The sequence below is a fragment of the Prenolepis imparis genome, unplaced genomic scaffold (assembly GCF_030444845.1).
Source record: "Prenolepis imparis isolate NDT839.2.m4 unplaced genomic scaffold, iyPreImpa1.0 SCAF_9, whole genome shotgun sequence".
Lineage (NCBI taxonomy): Eukaryota > Metazoa > Arthropoda > Insecta > Hymenoptera > Formicidae > Prenolepis > Prenolepis imparis.
The window spans coordinates 12,304,729-12,320,535 of NW_028141167.1; the positions used below are offsets into that span (position 1 = coordinate 12,304,729).

General features: G+C 32.1%; 3 protein-coding genes across 7 annotated transcripts; 1 reads left to right on the plus strand and 2 right to left on the minus strand.

The window, feature by feature from the left end:
- Nucleotides 1-5: 5 nt before the first annotated feature.
- On the minus strand, nucleotides 6-3,464 carry LOC145941216 (uncharacterized). Of its 3 annotated transcripts, XM_083047181.1 has the most exons (7): nucleotides 3,003-3,464; nucleotides 2,686-2,918; nucleotides 2,164-2,337; nucleotides 1,821-2,091; nucleotides 1,378-1,647; nucleotides 1,068-1,305; nucleotides 6-144 (listed from the first exon to the last, which is right to left on the minus strand). In XM_083047181.1, the coding sequence occupies exons 2-6, from the start codon at nucleotides 2,883-2,885 to the stop codon at nucleotides 1,105-1,107; spliced, it is 1,116 nt and encodes a 371-aa protein (XP_082903307.1). In that variant the 5' UTR covers nucleotides 2,886-2,918; nucleotides 3,003-3,464; the 3' UTR covers nucleotides 6-144; nucleotides 1,068-1,104. The 3 variants fall into 3 exon arrangements, with proteins under 3 accessions (XP_082903307.1, XP_082903308.1, XP_082903306.1); XM_083047182.1 differs by lacking the exon at nucleotides 6-144 and having other exon boundaries at nucleotides 400-1,305; nucleotides 2,686-2,914; XM_083047180.1 differs by lacking the exon at nucleotides 6-144 and having other exon boundaries at nucleotides 400-1,305.
- Nucleotides 3,465-4,351: 887 nt separating this feature from the next.
- Nucleotides 4,352-9,431, plus strand: L(1)g0020 (RNA cytidine acetyltransferase l(1)G0020). The gene is made up of 16 exons (XM_083045726.1): nucleotides 4,352-4,556; nucleotides 4,961-5,224; nucleotides 5,302-5,460; nucleotides 5,541-5,777; nucleotides 5,877-6,081; nucleotides 6,163-6,421; nucleotides 6,494-6,787; nucleotides 6,873-6,954; nucleotides 7,044-7,160; nucleotides 7,335-7,511; nucleotides 7,584-7,731; nucleotides 7,861-8,005; nucleotides 8,072-8,280; nucleotides 8,437-8,609; nucleotides 8,713-8,961; nucleotides 9,057-9,431. The coding sequence occupies exons 1-16, from the start codon at nucleotides 4,449-4,451 to the stop codon at nucleotides 9,285-9,287; spliced, it is 3,057 nt and encodes a 1,018-aa protein (XP_082901852.1). The 5' UTR covers nucleotides 4,352-4,448; the 3' UTR covers nucleotides 9,288-9,431.
- Nucleotides 9,432-9,519: 88 nt separating this feature from the next.
- On the minus strand, nucleotides 9,520-15,417 carry LOC145940503 (FMR1-interacting protein NUFIP1). Of its 3 annotated transcripts, none has more exons than XM_083045728.1 (6): nucleotides 14,527-15,417; nucleotides 13,997-14,047; nucleotides 10,851-11,137; nucleotides 10,526-10,764; nucleotides 10,088-10,267; nucleotides 9,520-9,961 (listed from the first exon to the last, which is right to left on the minus strand). In XM_083045728.1, exons 1-6 carry the CDS (start codon nucleotides 15,064-15,066, stop codon nucleotides 9,618-9,620), a joined length of 1,641 nt encoding a protein of 546 aa, XP_082901854.1. In that variant the 5' UTR covers nucleotides 15,067-15,417; the 3' UTR covers nucleotides 9,520-9,617. The 3 variants fall into 3 exon arrangements, with proteins under 3 accessions (XP_082901854.1, XP_082901853.1, XP_082901856.1); XM_083045727.1 differs by having other exon boundaries at nucleotides 13,847-14,047; XM_083045730.1 differs by lacking the exon at nucleotides 13,997-14,047.
- Nucleotides 15,418-15,807: the final 390 nt, after the last annotated feature.

Consider the following 15,807-nt stretch of genomic DNA (forward strand, 5'->3'; position numbering starts at 1 on the left):
CTCACATTTCCTCTTACGTCCGAATCAAATTAATAATTTAAAATTGTGCGCTACGATTCGTCGCCCTCGACACTTGGTTATGTTCGTTCACATTGACATCTTTCCGTAATGAACTGGCTGAACTTGGCGACACGTCGTACCAATCTTTAAATACGAAATTATGAACCGATAATGCCAACTTATTATATAAAATATATAAATTCCTAAATAAGAGAAAAATGAGATGTCACAATTTATAATATAAAATATAAAGAAACTTGCCAATTTTTTAAATTACATTTTCGCAGAATAGTCAAAATAAAACGAACACAAATATTCCATAACATTTCCTTATATATAATAAATAAATATGTATATATAAATATATAATTATATAATTAAATTATATGATAAATATATATTATATATTTTTATATAATTTAAAAGATGGCCAAAATTAACGAGATTTTATTATGTATATATAATGAGGGATAGGAGCAGAAACTCTCGGCAAATAAAAATTAATATAGACATTTTCTTGCACAGATATATACATATATACTGTGACATAAACTATACGACACACGCTCTATACCAAAGAAAATAGAAAGAGAGAGAAAATGATATTAATTCTTAATTATAAACTCTATTACACAAATTTCTTCACAACATTGCAACATCAGGTAGATAAACTACAAATCTATAATGGCAACGATTATCTAGATAAATTTCTAATATCTCTCTATATCTTACTGATTATTATTGCTAAAAGTGCTGCATTCTTTGAAATGCAGGATCCGAAATGCATGATGACACGAGTAACACGATGGTAATCTTTAATAAATAAAACATTGATGAATATTGGATCTTGCATTTTACAATGCAACACGTGCGCGTGTCGTATAAGCAAATATCTATACCGTTGAAATAAATATCTAATGGAACACATGGACGTAACATCGACGAGGAAAGCTAATTATCGCTCAAACGATCGATAATTCGCTAATATATATATATATATATATATATATATATGTATATATGTATATAATATATAACTCTGAGACAATAAATAACTATGCAATTACGTCAGGTAACAATTAGTCTGCTAAAGAGATCGAAACGTTATGGCAGCAAATCGGGAGGTATGCTGCTCGGTAACGTGACGCCGAGTCTAGTTATCATGTAAGACGCGATCTTGCATCCCAATTTTAAGCAACTCTTCGGGCCCCAGTGAGCCAGAACGCCGGCCAGGAAGCCAGCCACTAGAGCATCTCCGGCACCCGTCGTGTCCACGATAGGCGCTTTCGGTACGATGGGTGGTATCTAAAAGAAAAAAAAACATGTGTTTTCTATCGCATTTAACAATTCTTTCATATTTTCTCGATTAAAACGAACCTGAACGGACTGTCCTTTGCCCCATACAATGATCGCCGGTGCGCATCCACCGCGAGTCATGATGAATATACCGTCGTCGGCCAGCCAATCCTTGCTGTTGGCGCTAGAAACATCCACCGTGATCCTCTTTAAACTGTTCAGCAGGAAAGGTATATCGGTGACATCGTCGTACTTTATGTTCAATGCTTGCGCGAGCGCAATCATTTCCCTCGCGTTGCCGAACACGATCTTGGCATGACCGACCATTTCGCAAATGGCCGCTTGATGATCCTGCAAAAAAAGTAGATTAAAAAATCAAGAAAATAATACGCTTATATTATTTAGATGCGTAATTAAAATAAAAAATAATGCATATCACCATCTAATATAATATACTGACTTTATGTAATAATGTATTATTTAATGTATTAGAGTTAATGTAATACACCATATAGTTGTTATACCTGAAATATGTATAAGCCACTAAGATTGAACGCTATGATAATATTTTTCTCCTGCGCTTGCTTGACCAGTTCCTTAGCCACATCCAAGCTATGCGTTATAAAATATCCTTCAATATAAATTATCTTTATGCTATCTAACTGTAGATTGGCCTTTTTTAAATCGTCCAATGTATATACATTGGCTGCACCAAGATTCGCAACGAGACTGCGAGACGACTCGTACACTAGCGAAACGCACAATCCAGTAGGTAGAGTTGAATGTACAGCATATCTAACAAAATATTATATACAAATTAATCTGATCGCATTCTTTCAAGTCTACGATAATGATATAATTACGAACCTTACATCCACTCCCGTAATTTGGACTAGTTTTTCTAAAATTGAACCCTTTTGATCATTTCCAACACCACCATAAAAAGTACCAATTTGAGATCTGTGAGGCTCGTAACATAACCACTGCAAAATCCTTAGTGTATTCTGTGCAGATCCTCCTGGACTTGTGCATTGCTCTGTTCTACAAAATATAAAAATTATATAAACATTTTTTATAAAACTATATAAATATAATTTTCATGAAATATAAAATTTTTATTATTAAAATATTTTAGAGACCAATTATAATCATGCTGTATGTGTGTATATATCATTAATATATATAGATAAATATCATGATATAAACATCATGATTATAATTGAATCTTTTGGCATTCTGTTTACAAATAACTTGTTTAATAAAAACATCAAAGTATTAAAAATATTCTCCAAGCACAAATATAATAAAGAATTTGAATAAAAATTGCTTGGAACGTCGCAAATTATACTTTACAATGTAAACAAAACAATGTAATATAATTATATTAACTCTGATGGTAGATCTGCTATCAATTCCTGCATTTTTTCCTCACATAGCTCCGTCTCGCCGTCGATTTTGAGATGGTACTTCTTAAGCAAGTCGTCATTCTTCACTATTACTAGGATGTCCAGGAGAGGATTGCCAAAAGCTATAATCGCTGGACAAACCAATCGAGCGATGGTCTTCCGCAGTGGGATCTTCTCCACCATTTTCTGTATCGAAGAATGTGCCTCGAATGCTAGCTTCCCATGTTGACATGTCAAAATATAATCAAATTAATAATATAATTTCATAAGACGTACACATATCAAATACAGATTACTTACAAGATAAATGAAACTCTTCGAATCATCGTAATCTCTCAGTGAGAACAATTTTCAAACTACGTTGAAAATTGTGAAAGTAAAACGTTTCAACATCGAAGAATCGATCAACACACTTGTGTCACTTTCATCTTCAAATCCAATATAATATAAGAATGTGGACAAAATGTAAACTGTGAGGAAACCAAGCAGGAGAGAGCTGCTTTATTCCAAATATTCATTTTCCTTCACATCCAAATAAATCGTGCAGCCTAAATGTATTAATTTTTTTTCAACGTATTAATTTCATTTCCTTAGCTACATCGTTCCACTATCTGTCAACGATTAAATTCTATCCTTCAAATCTTATCATAACCTAAATTACACCCGTACGAGCTTGTGCGACCTTGCGGTCTCAAGCAGTGAATACATAAGCTTGAAGAGAAAGCATCTTTTCCTTCTTTTTCTTTTATTGAATTTCCGCCATTTCTTTCCGCCCACCAATGTGACATTTGAACGGTGCGTTCGTAAATTCTATCCTAAATAGCATCACCAAAATAGGACTCGCTGATTGGCTTAGAACATATGTACATGGAAGGGAAATGCCTTTGTTCTCGACAGAAAAACCATGTCCGGAGGAAGTGAGACAGAAAATATGGTTGTCTCTCTCTCATGCTTAAGTAGCCGCGCATGCGCACTTTCGAGCAATAAGTGACGAGAGAGAGGCAACGATGATTTTCTTTCTCACTTCCTCCGGACATGTTTCAGTCTGTTATTCTCCTTCCATATCTATATGTTCTAAGCTGATTGGTCAATCCTAGTTGGTTATCCTAGTAACATGTATCGATGTGAAAAATCGATAGAAAAGAATATCGATTATTCGATATCATCGACGAGCAGAAACACGCGTAGGGATGCGCGATTTTGAAAAAAAAACCGATACGAAAAGAATCGATAAAAATAAAAAAGACCGATACTAAATAATCGATTAAAAAAATCGGAAAATCGATATATCAGTTTCATAATTTTTTTAATATTTGAAATCTAATTACTGTTCTAATTTTTTTTTAATATTAACAATTTTTTTATATTAAATTTACATAAGATATTTGAAAATAAATCAACTTTTTGATATCATAAAATGAGCAGTGTGAAATGCAGCAGCAGTTTAGTAATTTCTAGATACAATTTGGTGATTTCTTTGATTTAGCGCAAAAATCACCAAATTGTGTCTAGTAATACGGCCTGAGGCTGTGCTCATCGATATTCACCAAAAAATATCAAAGAATCGATATATCGGATCTCAAAAACATCGGCAGTTAAAAATCGATTAATCGACAAAAAAAATCGGACGTTTCGATTAATCGGTCAATATCGCGCCTCCCTAAACACGCGGTTGGCGCGGAATGATTTTCGTGAGTTTCACGAAGGAGGTTAAGAAGAACATTGAATGAAGATATTTTTGTAAAAATGGTTCGCAGAAAGATTGATAATCGCATACGAGTTTTGATAGAAAATGGTGTCACTCTGGGACACAGGACGATGTTTGCCATCGTCGGCGAAAAAGCGAGAGATCAAGTGAGTATTCAATTAAACATGTGCATATTTTAATATTCGAGCAAAAAGTCAATTTTCAAGATTTTTTTTTATCTACAAAATCTTTTTTACAAGAAATTATTCCAATATCTTCTGTATTTTTATATACTTTAACAATTTAAGTTAATATATGTATATATATAATAATATAAAATATCTAAAAATGATATGCAGCCTTGATATGTAAATAAATGTGCTGATTGTAAAGCCGCATAATGTAAGCATGCATTTTTAAAGAATGCAACTATATATAATACAAATAGAAATATTTTATAACATTTTATTTGATATTAAAATAAATATCATTCTTTCAAACTTATATCCTGCCATTCATATATACACATGTACATATTACTTATGTTCTACTTATAAAAATATTTTTTCAGGTGGTGTTATTGCATCATATGTTATCCAAGACTGTTGTAAAAGCTAGGCCTTCTGTGTTATGGTGCTACAAAAAAGACTTAGGTTTTAGTAGTCATAGGAAGAAACGAATGAAATCTTTGCAAAAGAAAATCAAATCGGGTAAATTGGATGTTAATGAAGACGATCCATTTGAATTGTTTGTTATTTCAACTAATATTCGTTACTGTTATTATAATGAAACACATAAAATATTGGGTAACACATATGGCATGTGTATATTACAGGTACCAATATATATTTCTATAGTTTTTTAGATATTAATATTATATTGCATTATAATATCACCATTTTATAATTTTAGGATTTTGAAGCAATTACACCAAACTTATTGGCGCGTACTATTGAGACCGTAGAGGGTGGTGGAATCATTGTATTTCTATTGCAATCTATGAATTCTCTAAAGCAATTGTATACAATGAACATGGATGTTCATCAGAGATTTCGCACTGAAGCTCATAAAGTACAAACATATAATTTTTTTATAAATGCACTTGAAAAATGCATTATACAATATTATAACATTTTCTTTTATTAATGTAGGACATAATATGTCGATTTAACGAGAGGTTCTTGCTGTCTCTGGCTTCATGTACTCGATGTTTGGTCGTTGATGATCAGTTAAATGTATTGTCTATATCTTCTCACAATCTGAATATAGAACCTGTGGATAAATCAGACGTTTTGGAAGAACAGTTAAGTTTGGATGCTTTAAAAGAGAGTCTGCGAGACACTCAACCTGTATCTGCATTAATTAATTGCTGCAAAACAGTCGATCAGGTAGATAAACTATCAGAAAATTAAATTATGAAGCATTGTTTAATATAATTGAATTTTTAATTAAATGTGTGTAATATATAACATGATTTAAATTTTCAGGCAAAAGCAGTTCTTAAATTTATCGAATGTATCTCCGAAAAAACGTTAAGATCAACTGTATCGCTAACCGCTGCTAGAGGACGCGGAAAATCTGCTGCACTGGGACTTGCCGTTGCCGGAGCTGTTACTTTTGGCTACTCCAACATATATATCTCAAGTCCCAGTCCGGAAAACTTGAACACTCTCTTTGAATTTGTCTTTAAGGGTGAATAAATGAAAAGATTTATTATATAATAATTAATAATCACTGAATGTCAACATGTATAAAACAAATAATTTGCCGTAGGATTTGACGCGCTAGGATATCAGGAACATCTCGATTATGGCTTAGTACAATCCACAAATCCAGAGTTTAACAAAGCTACTGTACGTGTAAATGTGTTTCGAGATCATCGTCAAACAATTCAGTATATACATCCAACAGATACCCATAAATTAAATCAAGCAGAACTGCTTGTGATTGACGAAGCAGCAGCGATTCCTTTACCCTATGTCAAAGCAATGCTTGGGCCTTATCTAATATTCCTTGCCTCAACGATAAACGGGTAACAATTTTAAACATTTTTAAAAATTTCTAAAATAAATAAATTTAATTATCTATTTACTTATTATTATAGATATGAAGGAACAGGTCGGTCCTTGTCGCTCAAACTGCTACAGCAATTGAGGACACAGACTGTTGGATCAAACAGCCACAATGGAAAAAATGAAAAGGAGCAAAAAGTGGAGGAAAAAATTCTCATTGGCAGGCAGTTGCACGAATTTACCCTCGATGAATCGATACGTTATAAACCTGGTGATTCTGTAGAACAATGGCTGTGTGATTTACTTTGTTTGAATGCTACGACGCATGCACCCATTCTTTCCGGATGTCCTCCGCCTGACGCGTGTCAATTGTATTATATAAACAGGTATTAATTAAGTTTAATAATGATAAAACATATTTCGCAAATGCTTGTAAATTTAGAAGATTAATATGTTCTTAATTTTTCACAGAGATACATTATTCTCTTATCACAAAGCTTCCGAATTGTTTTTACAAAGGCTGGTCTCTCTGTATGTTGCATCGCATTATAAAGTAAATATCGCATTTTTCCTCAACATCATATATATCTCATTTTTATAAAACAAAATCTTAATAATATTAATTTGATTTTATTATTTCAGAATACTCCTAACGATTTGCAAATGTTGTCTGATGCACCTGCGCATCATCTATTCTGTTTATTGGGTCCTGTAGATTCTAATAAAAGGACTCTGCCTGAAATATTAGTTGTTCTTCAAGTAAGTTATAATAATGAAATATTCTCCAATGAAATCTATAATTATATCTAGCTTATCTAAACAAATATCTAATTTATTTAGATTATATATTCTGAATTATTCATAATTGAAATTTTTATTCTTTATACGTAAAATACATAAGTCATGTAAATTTATTTATTTTTTTATACACAGATTTGCCTAGAAGGCGAAATTAGTAAAACCAGCATAAAGGAGGGTCTCACACGAGGTCGTAGAGCAGCTGGTGATCTTATACCTTGGACGATTGCTCAGCAATATCAAGATGACGATTTTCCAGTATTAGCTGGCGCTCGCGTCGTCCGGGTTGCCACGCATCCCGATTATCACGGAGTATGTATATTTTTTCATAACTTGCCAATTTGAAAAAGTTATGTCCTTGTTAAAAGAATATAACGATTGCAGATGGGATACGGTAGTCGCGCATTGCAGTTATTGAAACAATATTACGAGATGAAGATACCCAACATTAATGAAAGCGTTGTGCAAGAGCCAGTGATGGAAATAAAAAATGTTTCCGATGAAGCAGTCGATTTATTAAAAGAAAGTATAGGTAATCTACTGTGCAATATCTATCTATAAATATCTTTTATTGTATAAAATTTCTATTAAAAATACTTTTTTAAACTATTTAAATATTTAATATTGATATACTTGATTCTATTTGTAACTGCTTTTGCAGAACCTCGCAGTTCGCTGCCACCGCTTTTATTGAAATTAAGCGAGAGACATCCAGAACATCTGGATTACATTGGAGTATCTTTCGGAGTTACCGAGCAACTGTTGAAATTTTGGAAACGGTCCGATTTTGTACCTGCATATTTAAGGTATGTATATATAATAAAATAGTCAGAATAAAAGTTCCATCATCTCTTGAATGTGTGATTTTTCAGGCAAACGGCAAATGACATAACAGGAGAGCATTCCTGCATAATGCTTTGCAAAATTAACGCAGAACAGGATAATAACAAATGGTTGCAAGCTTATTGGAGTGATTTTCGTCGGCGATTCTTAAGTCTACTGTCTTATTCGTTTAATACCTATCCAGCGTCGCTTGCATTGAGTATATTAATTAATAAGACAATATCTTTGGAATCTGTCAGTAAGTGTATTATACTATTAATTAATTACTAATTATTATTAGAAATTTTATTAAGAATTTTTGTATATCGTAAAATTTATTTCACAATCAAGACTTGTCTAATTAACGTAGAACGTTTGTAGAAGATTCAAATGTTGAGATAAATATTTGTTTCAGCACTGAGCAAAGAAACATTGGATGTTCACTTTACATCATACGATTTAAAGCGTTTGCAAATGTATAGTAATAACATGGCGGATTATCATTTAATTATGGATTTGTTGCCGTCACTAGCACGTTTATACTTTTTAAATATGATGGGAGATACTCATTTCTCACCAGCACAATCGGTAAAATAAGCTAGATATCTTCCAACATTTTTACTTGACATATAATTTTGTTTTTGTTGACATTTATAACAATATTGTAACGATACGATGACAATTTTTTTAGGCGATTCTACTCGGTTTAGGCTTGCAACATAAAACTGTCGACAAATTGGCAGAAGAATTGAATTTACAGTCTTCACAATTACTCGGTTTATTCAATCGTATAATACGTAAATCGATTCAATATTTTAACAGCGTCGCGGAAAAATATGTCGAGAGTACTATGTTGACCAAAGAGTCGATTAATGAGGAAGTAAAAGTAAATCCCTTAGGTGGACAGAGTTTACACGAAGAATTAGAGAGCGCAGCTAAAGTTTGTATTTTGCATAATTTATTCTCACGTTATTTATCATTCACGTATTAAAATAATTAAAGCAACACATATTAAAATAACATTGTACGTTACAGGAATTGAAAATTAAACAGAAAGCAGAATTGGAGAAACTAAAGAAAGAAAATTTGGAACAGTATGCTATTAAGGGATCGGAAGCAGATTGGACTGGTGCATTATCCGGCAAGCACAGTAAAAATCTTATTTCTGTAAAGACCGGCGAAAAGCGACCGTCAGTAGATGCTAACGTACAGGAATTTGAAAAAAAGCACATGAAAAAGAAAAAAAGACATTCTTCAAAACTATAATTTTGTAAGATATAATAATTTCATAAATTATATATATCTGAATGAGAAATAAATATTACACAATTAATAATAGATATTTTCACCGATATATATCAAATATATGTTTATTATTATATTAAAACATTATTTTAAAAATATACAGATTTCATAACTGGAAAAACAAAAAGATCACAGTTTTATGCTTGATAATTATAAATAGTTACACTTTTACATCTTATATCTAAAAAATTATTTATATAGCCAAAAGAAATTAGTTCTATAATCATAAAAATTTTTCAGGTATACCATTTTTACATAATATTATATTTGCATGATCATTACTATTTCAAATTAGTTTGAATCAAAAAAATTGTTTTGTATAATATATTTTACACATTGACAAATTAAATTTCTCTCATGTTGTACAGAACGCGAAAGTAACTTTTCTAATAATTTATCATGATACCTATGCAAATAATTATTATTTTTATTATCGATTACTCTTTGATTCATTTCATGCTTTTGCTTATCTTGATGTTTAGCGACAGTTTTTCCAGATTTATTATTTAATTTATCACTTTCTTTTTTGCATTTTTGTATATGAGAAATTTCTTTATGAACTGTATTTTCTGTTATTTTATCTTGAAGCTCTTCTACTTTTATTCGTTTCACCGGTACTTCTTCTGGACCTTCATCTAAACATAAAATTAATACTTCTTAAACTGCTTTATATAAAAAAATTAATATCGTTACTGCATTTAAAAAAAAAAATAAGCAAAAAGAATATATTTACTAACAAATATTAAAATTTATATTTTTACCATTGTCTTCACTTTCATAATCTGCTACTAAATTTGGTAATAAATTGATTGTAGGTAAACTAGTGGATGCAAGTGTCGGAGATGTTTGTGGTACATCTTCATCTGAAATATTATCAATAATCTCTTCACACGCATCTGTTTGTTCATCTAAGTGTGCTTTGTTATCTTCTTCTAAAACACCTGAAACATTAATAATAATTACAATAGAAAATCTTTCTCAGTTTTATTTAAATAAAATAAAAATTTTAAATGTTATAATTGGATTATATCAATATATTGTATAATTTAATATGTATAAATTATACGATTAATTTAATATATGATTAAATAGCACACAACAGATTTAATACATTTAAAATCGCAAATTTTTTGTGCTATAATTATATATATATATATATATATATATATATATATATACAAATATATTTTCCAACTTACTTGTTCCAGGAAAAGGACGTAAGCCTCTGTATAATTTTTCTGTTTGATTGCAATTGTTATTATTTTCACATACGTAACGTTTGCGAGGTCTACGTTTTTTCTGGCGCGTATATTCCATCTTCTTCATTTTGGTTTGTACATTTCGTACATTAAAATTCTGCTTGATTATTTCTCCCCTTTGCAGCTTCTCTAATTCTTCTGCTTTACGTAAGCTTATGTTAGCTTTAGTGGGATATCTCCTGTTTTACACATTCAAGAAAAATTTTATTACTCATCAACGCAATCATTTTTTCATTAAAAAAGAAACATGAAAAAAGCAACTTACTTTTTCCGTTCCATTATCCACTTCTCGAGGTCTTCAGCTAAATCTTTCATCCTCTGGTACAAGCCGGTACGATGCTGCATATTAATATGTTTCTCCACGAGCATAGGATGCGCCGAAAACGTGCATCCATCAATGTCGCAAGTCATGTGTGTGCTTTGATGTTCAAGCAGAGTAACTTTGGATGAAAAATCTTTGTCGCACACCTCGCAATAGTGAGATTTTTCGTCATCGGAACTGACGCAATTTTCATCTCCCTGATTTTGTGTCTCTCCGTCATCTGGCTGATCCTAAAAATTGTCACTATACACTAAAAATATTTTGGGATATTTGTCATGTATTCGTAACATCAACAATGCTATATTATTATTATTCTCAATCATGTTTTAAAAGATTTTTACTATTTCTCTATCGCTATTCTCATAAGCAAAATACTATGATTTTTTTGTACACATTATATGTATCTATTATCAAATTTTGCCTGATTTTTTGTAAATTTGTAAATGACTATTGTACAAAACATTTAAAGCTATAAGCCCGGGGTATTCAGAAAAATTTGATCTATAAATTCTATACGTAAGAAACACAGACCTTCTTGCCTTTTTCTTCAGAAACCGTTTGTTCCTTTTTATAAGTTAAGTAAATACATCAATTACGCGTGTATTTTGCTGAAGCATTAATTGATTATCTTTACAATGCATATAACATAAATACATATTTATACAATGTACATTAATTGTGACATTAAAAGCTTAATCACAAAATTTTGTACTACTGTATAAATATAAAGTAAAATCTTTATAATCGCAACTGTATTTTTCTCTATATTATGTAAATATGAATAATATGTATATATACATTAACGAATTTCTATTTACATATTTTATGTTATATTAGCATAACTTATATATATTATAAGTTTGCATTAAAATTACTATATTATTTAGATAAATAATTAAAGTGGCAAATTACAAAAAATTATTTTCATATTTCAGAACGATTATTTTTCTACAAGATTAATTTTTTCTTAATGGTAATGCTAAAATGATGGAAAACACCAGAATTAGAACTTATAGAAATATGATTTATTCTCATAACATACGTTTCAATTACAAATTTATTTTTCTTTTTTGTCAATCTATTTTTTTTTTTTTTTTTTTTGGAGTCATGAAATAAACAAGAAAGTATATTAAATATGACACACATAGACGTAATCATTTATCAAAGTTATACTACTAATCTAACAGAGCCACAAGCTATTTGAAACTTTTTACATGCAAAATATTTTATATGAATATAATCTCTATAAAATTCTTTATCCATTTGTTTCTTGTCACAGTTTGAACACTATAATTCTGTTACTATTTCTTAAGCGTACTATAGCTTGCAGCACTGTGTACTGGCCATAAATATAAAGGAAGAACTATGAAAAAATTATCCACTTTCTTATGTTAGATGGGCCAGTTTTTACGTACTTTAAATTATATCTAATTGTCACTGTCATAATGTAGATATTTATAATTAAGATTTATATAATGAATTATGTCAGATATTGTACACATATGAGTATATATACTAATAATGAAATTAAACAAATTGTTACATGGATTACCTAAGCTATCCATTATTTCAGCTACTAGATACTATTTTCTCAAAATTGACTCTGTCAGCATTATTTTAAATAGTATATATTTATATATAATGTAAATAATACAAAAAGATTACCACGTAAATATATCATCATGTTGAAAAATAATGAGAAAAAACAGAGAGATGTAAAAGTTAATGTCTGCACATTTTAGGACTATATAGGACTTATAGCAACGATATATTAAAAATTTGCCAGATAGTACCAAAACATAAGGTGAAAATCGTTCTGAAGTTTGAAAACAGAATATTTGTATTATATATATATATATGTTTTGAATCGTATAAGAGGAGTAGCATAACGGTTAAGGCTGTGCCTGTTCGCTGGAAGACTGTTTCTCCTCCGTATGGTCCGTTTGTTCTGACTGTTCTGTTGAATTCACAGTTTTCTGAACACCCTCGGATTCAATCGTGCTATTGTTATCACGAGTTTTCTGATCACCCTGTAAAACCAAAGTAATCAACGTTTATCAACGTTGAATGGAACAGGTCGGATTTTCATCGCACAATGACTACTTATACTCTCTTTGGAATTAATGTACATAATTATACATTATGCCATTAATTAATTTTCTTATTTTATCTATTACTTTCTATCGCTGATCTCTCTTACATCTGTTATTAAAGCAAACAAAATATACAGTATGTTATGTGTACAGTATATTATCTGTTTGAAAATATCATATTCTGAGAGATGCAGCCAAGCGATAAACACGTAGATTTCTTTATCTTGATGGTTAATTACAAACATGATTAATTATATATTGTCCTCTTATAGATTCAATACTAAATATTTTAGCCATTTTATCTCATCTTGTTCTTACAAGTCAAAGGAAAAATAGGCTTTTAATATAAAAAAAAAAAGATGATCATGTTATCTTCTATTTTGTATTTATTAAGAAAATCTTCATGCTTCTATTTTCAAATTGATACTGAAAAAGAAAAACTGTTACTTGAATTACATTTTATAACTTTGACCATTTTTAAAGTAAAGTAAATTTCCTTGTTCATACAAAAAATTATTTTGTGATAATTTGTTTATGCATAACATAGATACACGGAACACGCACAAATATACATTACATACACACACGTAACAGATAAATATATTAAGAAAGAGATGCCGAAACAAAGAGTAAAAAGAAAAAAAACAAAAATAGCATTAAAAGCAGCAGCAAATGCGATAAATTAAAAATATGATATAAAAAAATGGCAAATTAGCAAAAATAAAATTATCTATAATTTTGTGTTGGATACTCTGTAGTTATTTAAAAGAAAAATTACAACAAAAGCATAAAATCAAGAAGGTATTAACAGATTTGCCGCAGATACAAGACAGACAGAAAAGATACCTGTTCAGGATGTTTTGCAAGATACTCATTTTTTGCATCTCTTATCATCCTGGTTACTTTGTTTCGTGTATCTCTAAATTCTCGCCACTCTACTGTATTTTTGTTTTGATACTTTTTTGCTCTAAGATACAGTCTAGTTTTCTTTTGTACCTCGTGACGAATTTCGTCAGTCATCCACGGCTTTTTTATTAACTCTGATTCCTAAATAACCATATTTCACGATAAGACTTCAACGTCAAAAAACACAAAAATACTACTATAAAAACTCTCTGTACACATTCAACCATTTATATATAAAAATATATATATAAAAAATATCAATCTTGCATAGCCAGTCCTATGTACAGGTAGATATACTACCTCTATAGGATTTACTTTTGTAAATTGTTTCTGGTTTAAATAAAATAAAAAAAATAAATAAATAAAAAAATTCGTCCCCAGACGACGCAGTTTTCATTGCAACGCAACAAAGCCGTAGACATTCCAGAGAGTGACGGTCCCTTCGCTCCACAAAACCATATATCCTCAACACAAAATTTGGCAAGTCAGGTTTACACAAAGCCCTCAAGATTCCCGCCAAGGAACTATCGAACGCAATTCAAGTCTCGTGTCAGCTCAAGGGTAGAGAAGCATCCTTTTTTTCTATACATATATATAAACAATTAAAATTAATACAATACCCCTCGATTGTTGATCCTCTTGGCGTTGCGGGACGGCTTGCTCTTGAGATTCCCGTTGCCCATGTTGTACCTCATGGGCCTCATGGGCGGCATCATCTGCGGCGGCATCCTCCGGGGCCAGGGTCGCATGGGGGGCCCGCGGGACCCCATGGGCGGCGCGATCGGCGCCAGGGGATGGGGGTGAGGGTGAGGGTGAGAGTGAGAGTGAGGGTGAGGGTGAGGGTGAGGGTGAGCGCGTGTCCTGGGTCCGCCCAGGAACAGGGGCGGCACGGCGTTGTGCCTGGACACGACGCCGGCGCCCTGCCGCGGGGGCGGAGGGGGAGGTATCCTCTGCCTGGGATCGCCCGGCCCGAACATCGGGCTCATCGACGGCATCCGCCGCATCCGCGACTGCGGGGGCGGGAGCGGCGGAGGTATCCGCTGCTGCATGTTGGGGGGTCTGCCTGGACCCGCGGGCCCGAACCTGGGGGGCGGGAGCGGACGCGCGCCGGCCGGCATTATCCTGGAGCCGAGAGGGGACCCCCGATTCACCGGGCTCATTCTCTCTTCTTTTCCTCGATGACAGAATCCTTGTTCTCCTCTTCGTCCGCGGGATGATTGGACCGTCTTCTTCGTGATCTTCCTCGCGAATTTTTTGTTCGCCCGGCACGAGGTGTCGGCGTTGCGAGAGGGAGAGAGAGAGAGAGAGGAGAAAAAAAGAGGGAAACTCTATCGCGCGAGCGAGTGAAAGATCGCACGTGGTGTCTTTATACGTCACGCGATCGCGAAGCAGGAATTCTCGCGAGACCGAGTCTTTTGTTCCGCGTCGTTTCTTCTCACACTAAAATCCTTTGATACGGAAATTTCTCGCGTGCGTTTGCAAGCGGATCCCGCGACTACTCCATTGTGGAAATTTTCCGACGAGAAGCGCAGTTGACGCGCTGTCGCGCGATTGGCTGTCGGATCTAGGGGAATTGTTGGGATTTTCGAAATACTCTATTCGATAGCCAATCGCGCGACAGCGTGTTTTCTCCCTAGGTTCTCGTCGTATCTAGAGATTTATGCATTATGATTATTGATATTGAAAATAATAGGCAATATATATTATTATTAATATTGTAATAATATTATTATTATTATAGTATTGTTTAATAATATAATATTATTTAATATTATAGTATTATTTAATATTATAGTATTATTTAATATTATAGTATTATTAATATTATCAATATTATTATATCATATTATTAATATAATATTATTTATAATAATATTATATTATTTTGTAATTATATATAT

Coding starts and splice junctions, on each gene's coding strand:
- LOC145941216 (XM_083047181.1), bottom strand. CDS start 2,885: ATGGTGGAGAAGATCCCACTGCGGAAGACCATCGCTCGATTGGTTTGT. Junction 1,648..1,820: donor GTGGCTTATACATATTTCAG/GTATAACAACTA, acceptor CTTTTTTTGCAG/GATCATCAAGCGGCCATTTG. Junction 1,306..1,377: donor GCAAAGGACAGTCCGTTCAG/GTTCGTTTTAAT, acceptor TTTTTCTTTTAG/ATACCACCCATCGTACCGAA.
- LOC145940503 (XM_083045727.1), bottom strand. CDS start 15,066: ATGAGCCCGGTGAATCGGGGGTCCCCTCTCGGCTCCAGGATAATGCCG. Junction 11,138..13,846: donor TTGCAAAACATCCTGAACAG/GTATCTTTTCTG, acceptor GACAATTTTTAG/GATCAGCCAGATGACGGAGA. Junction 9,962..10,087: donor TTATGAAAGTGAAGACAATG/GTAAAAATATAA, acceptor TTTTATGTTTAG/ATGAAGGTCCAGAAGAAGTA.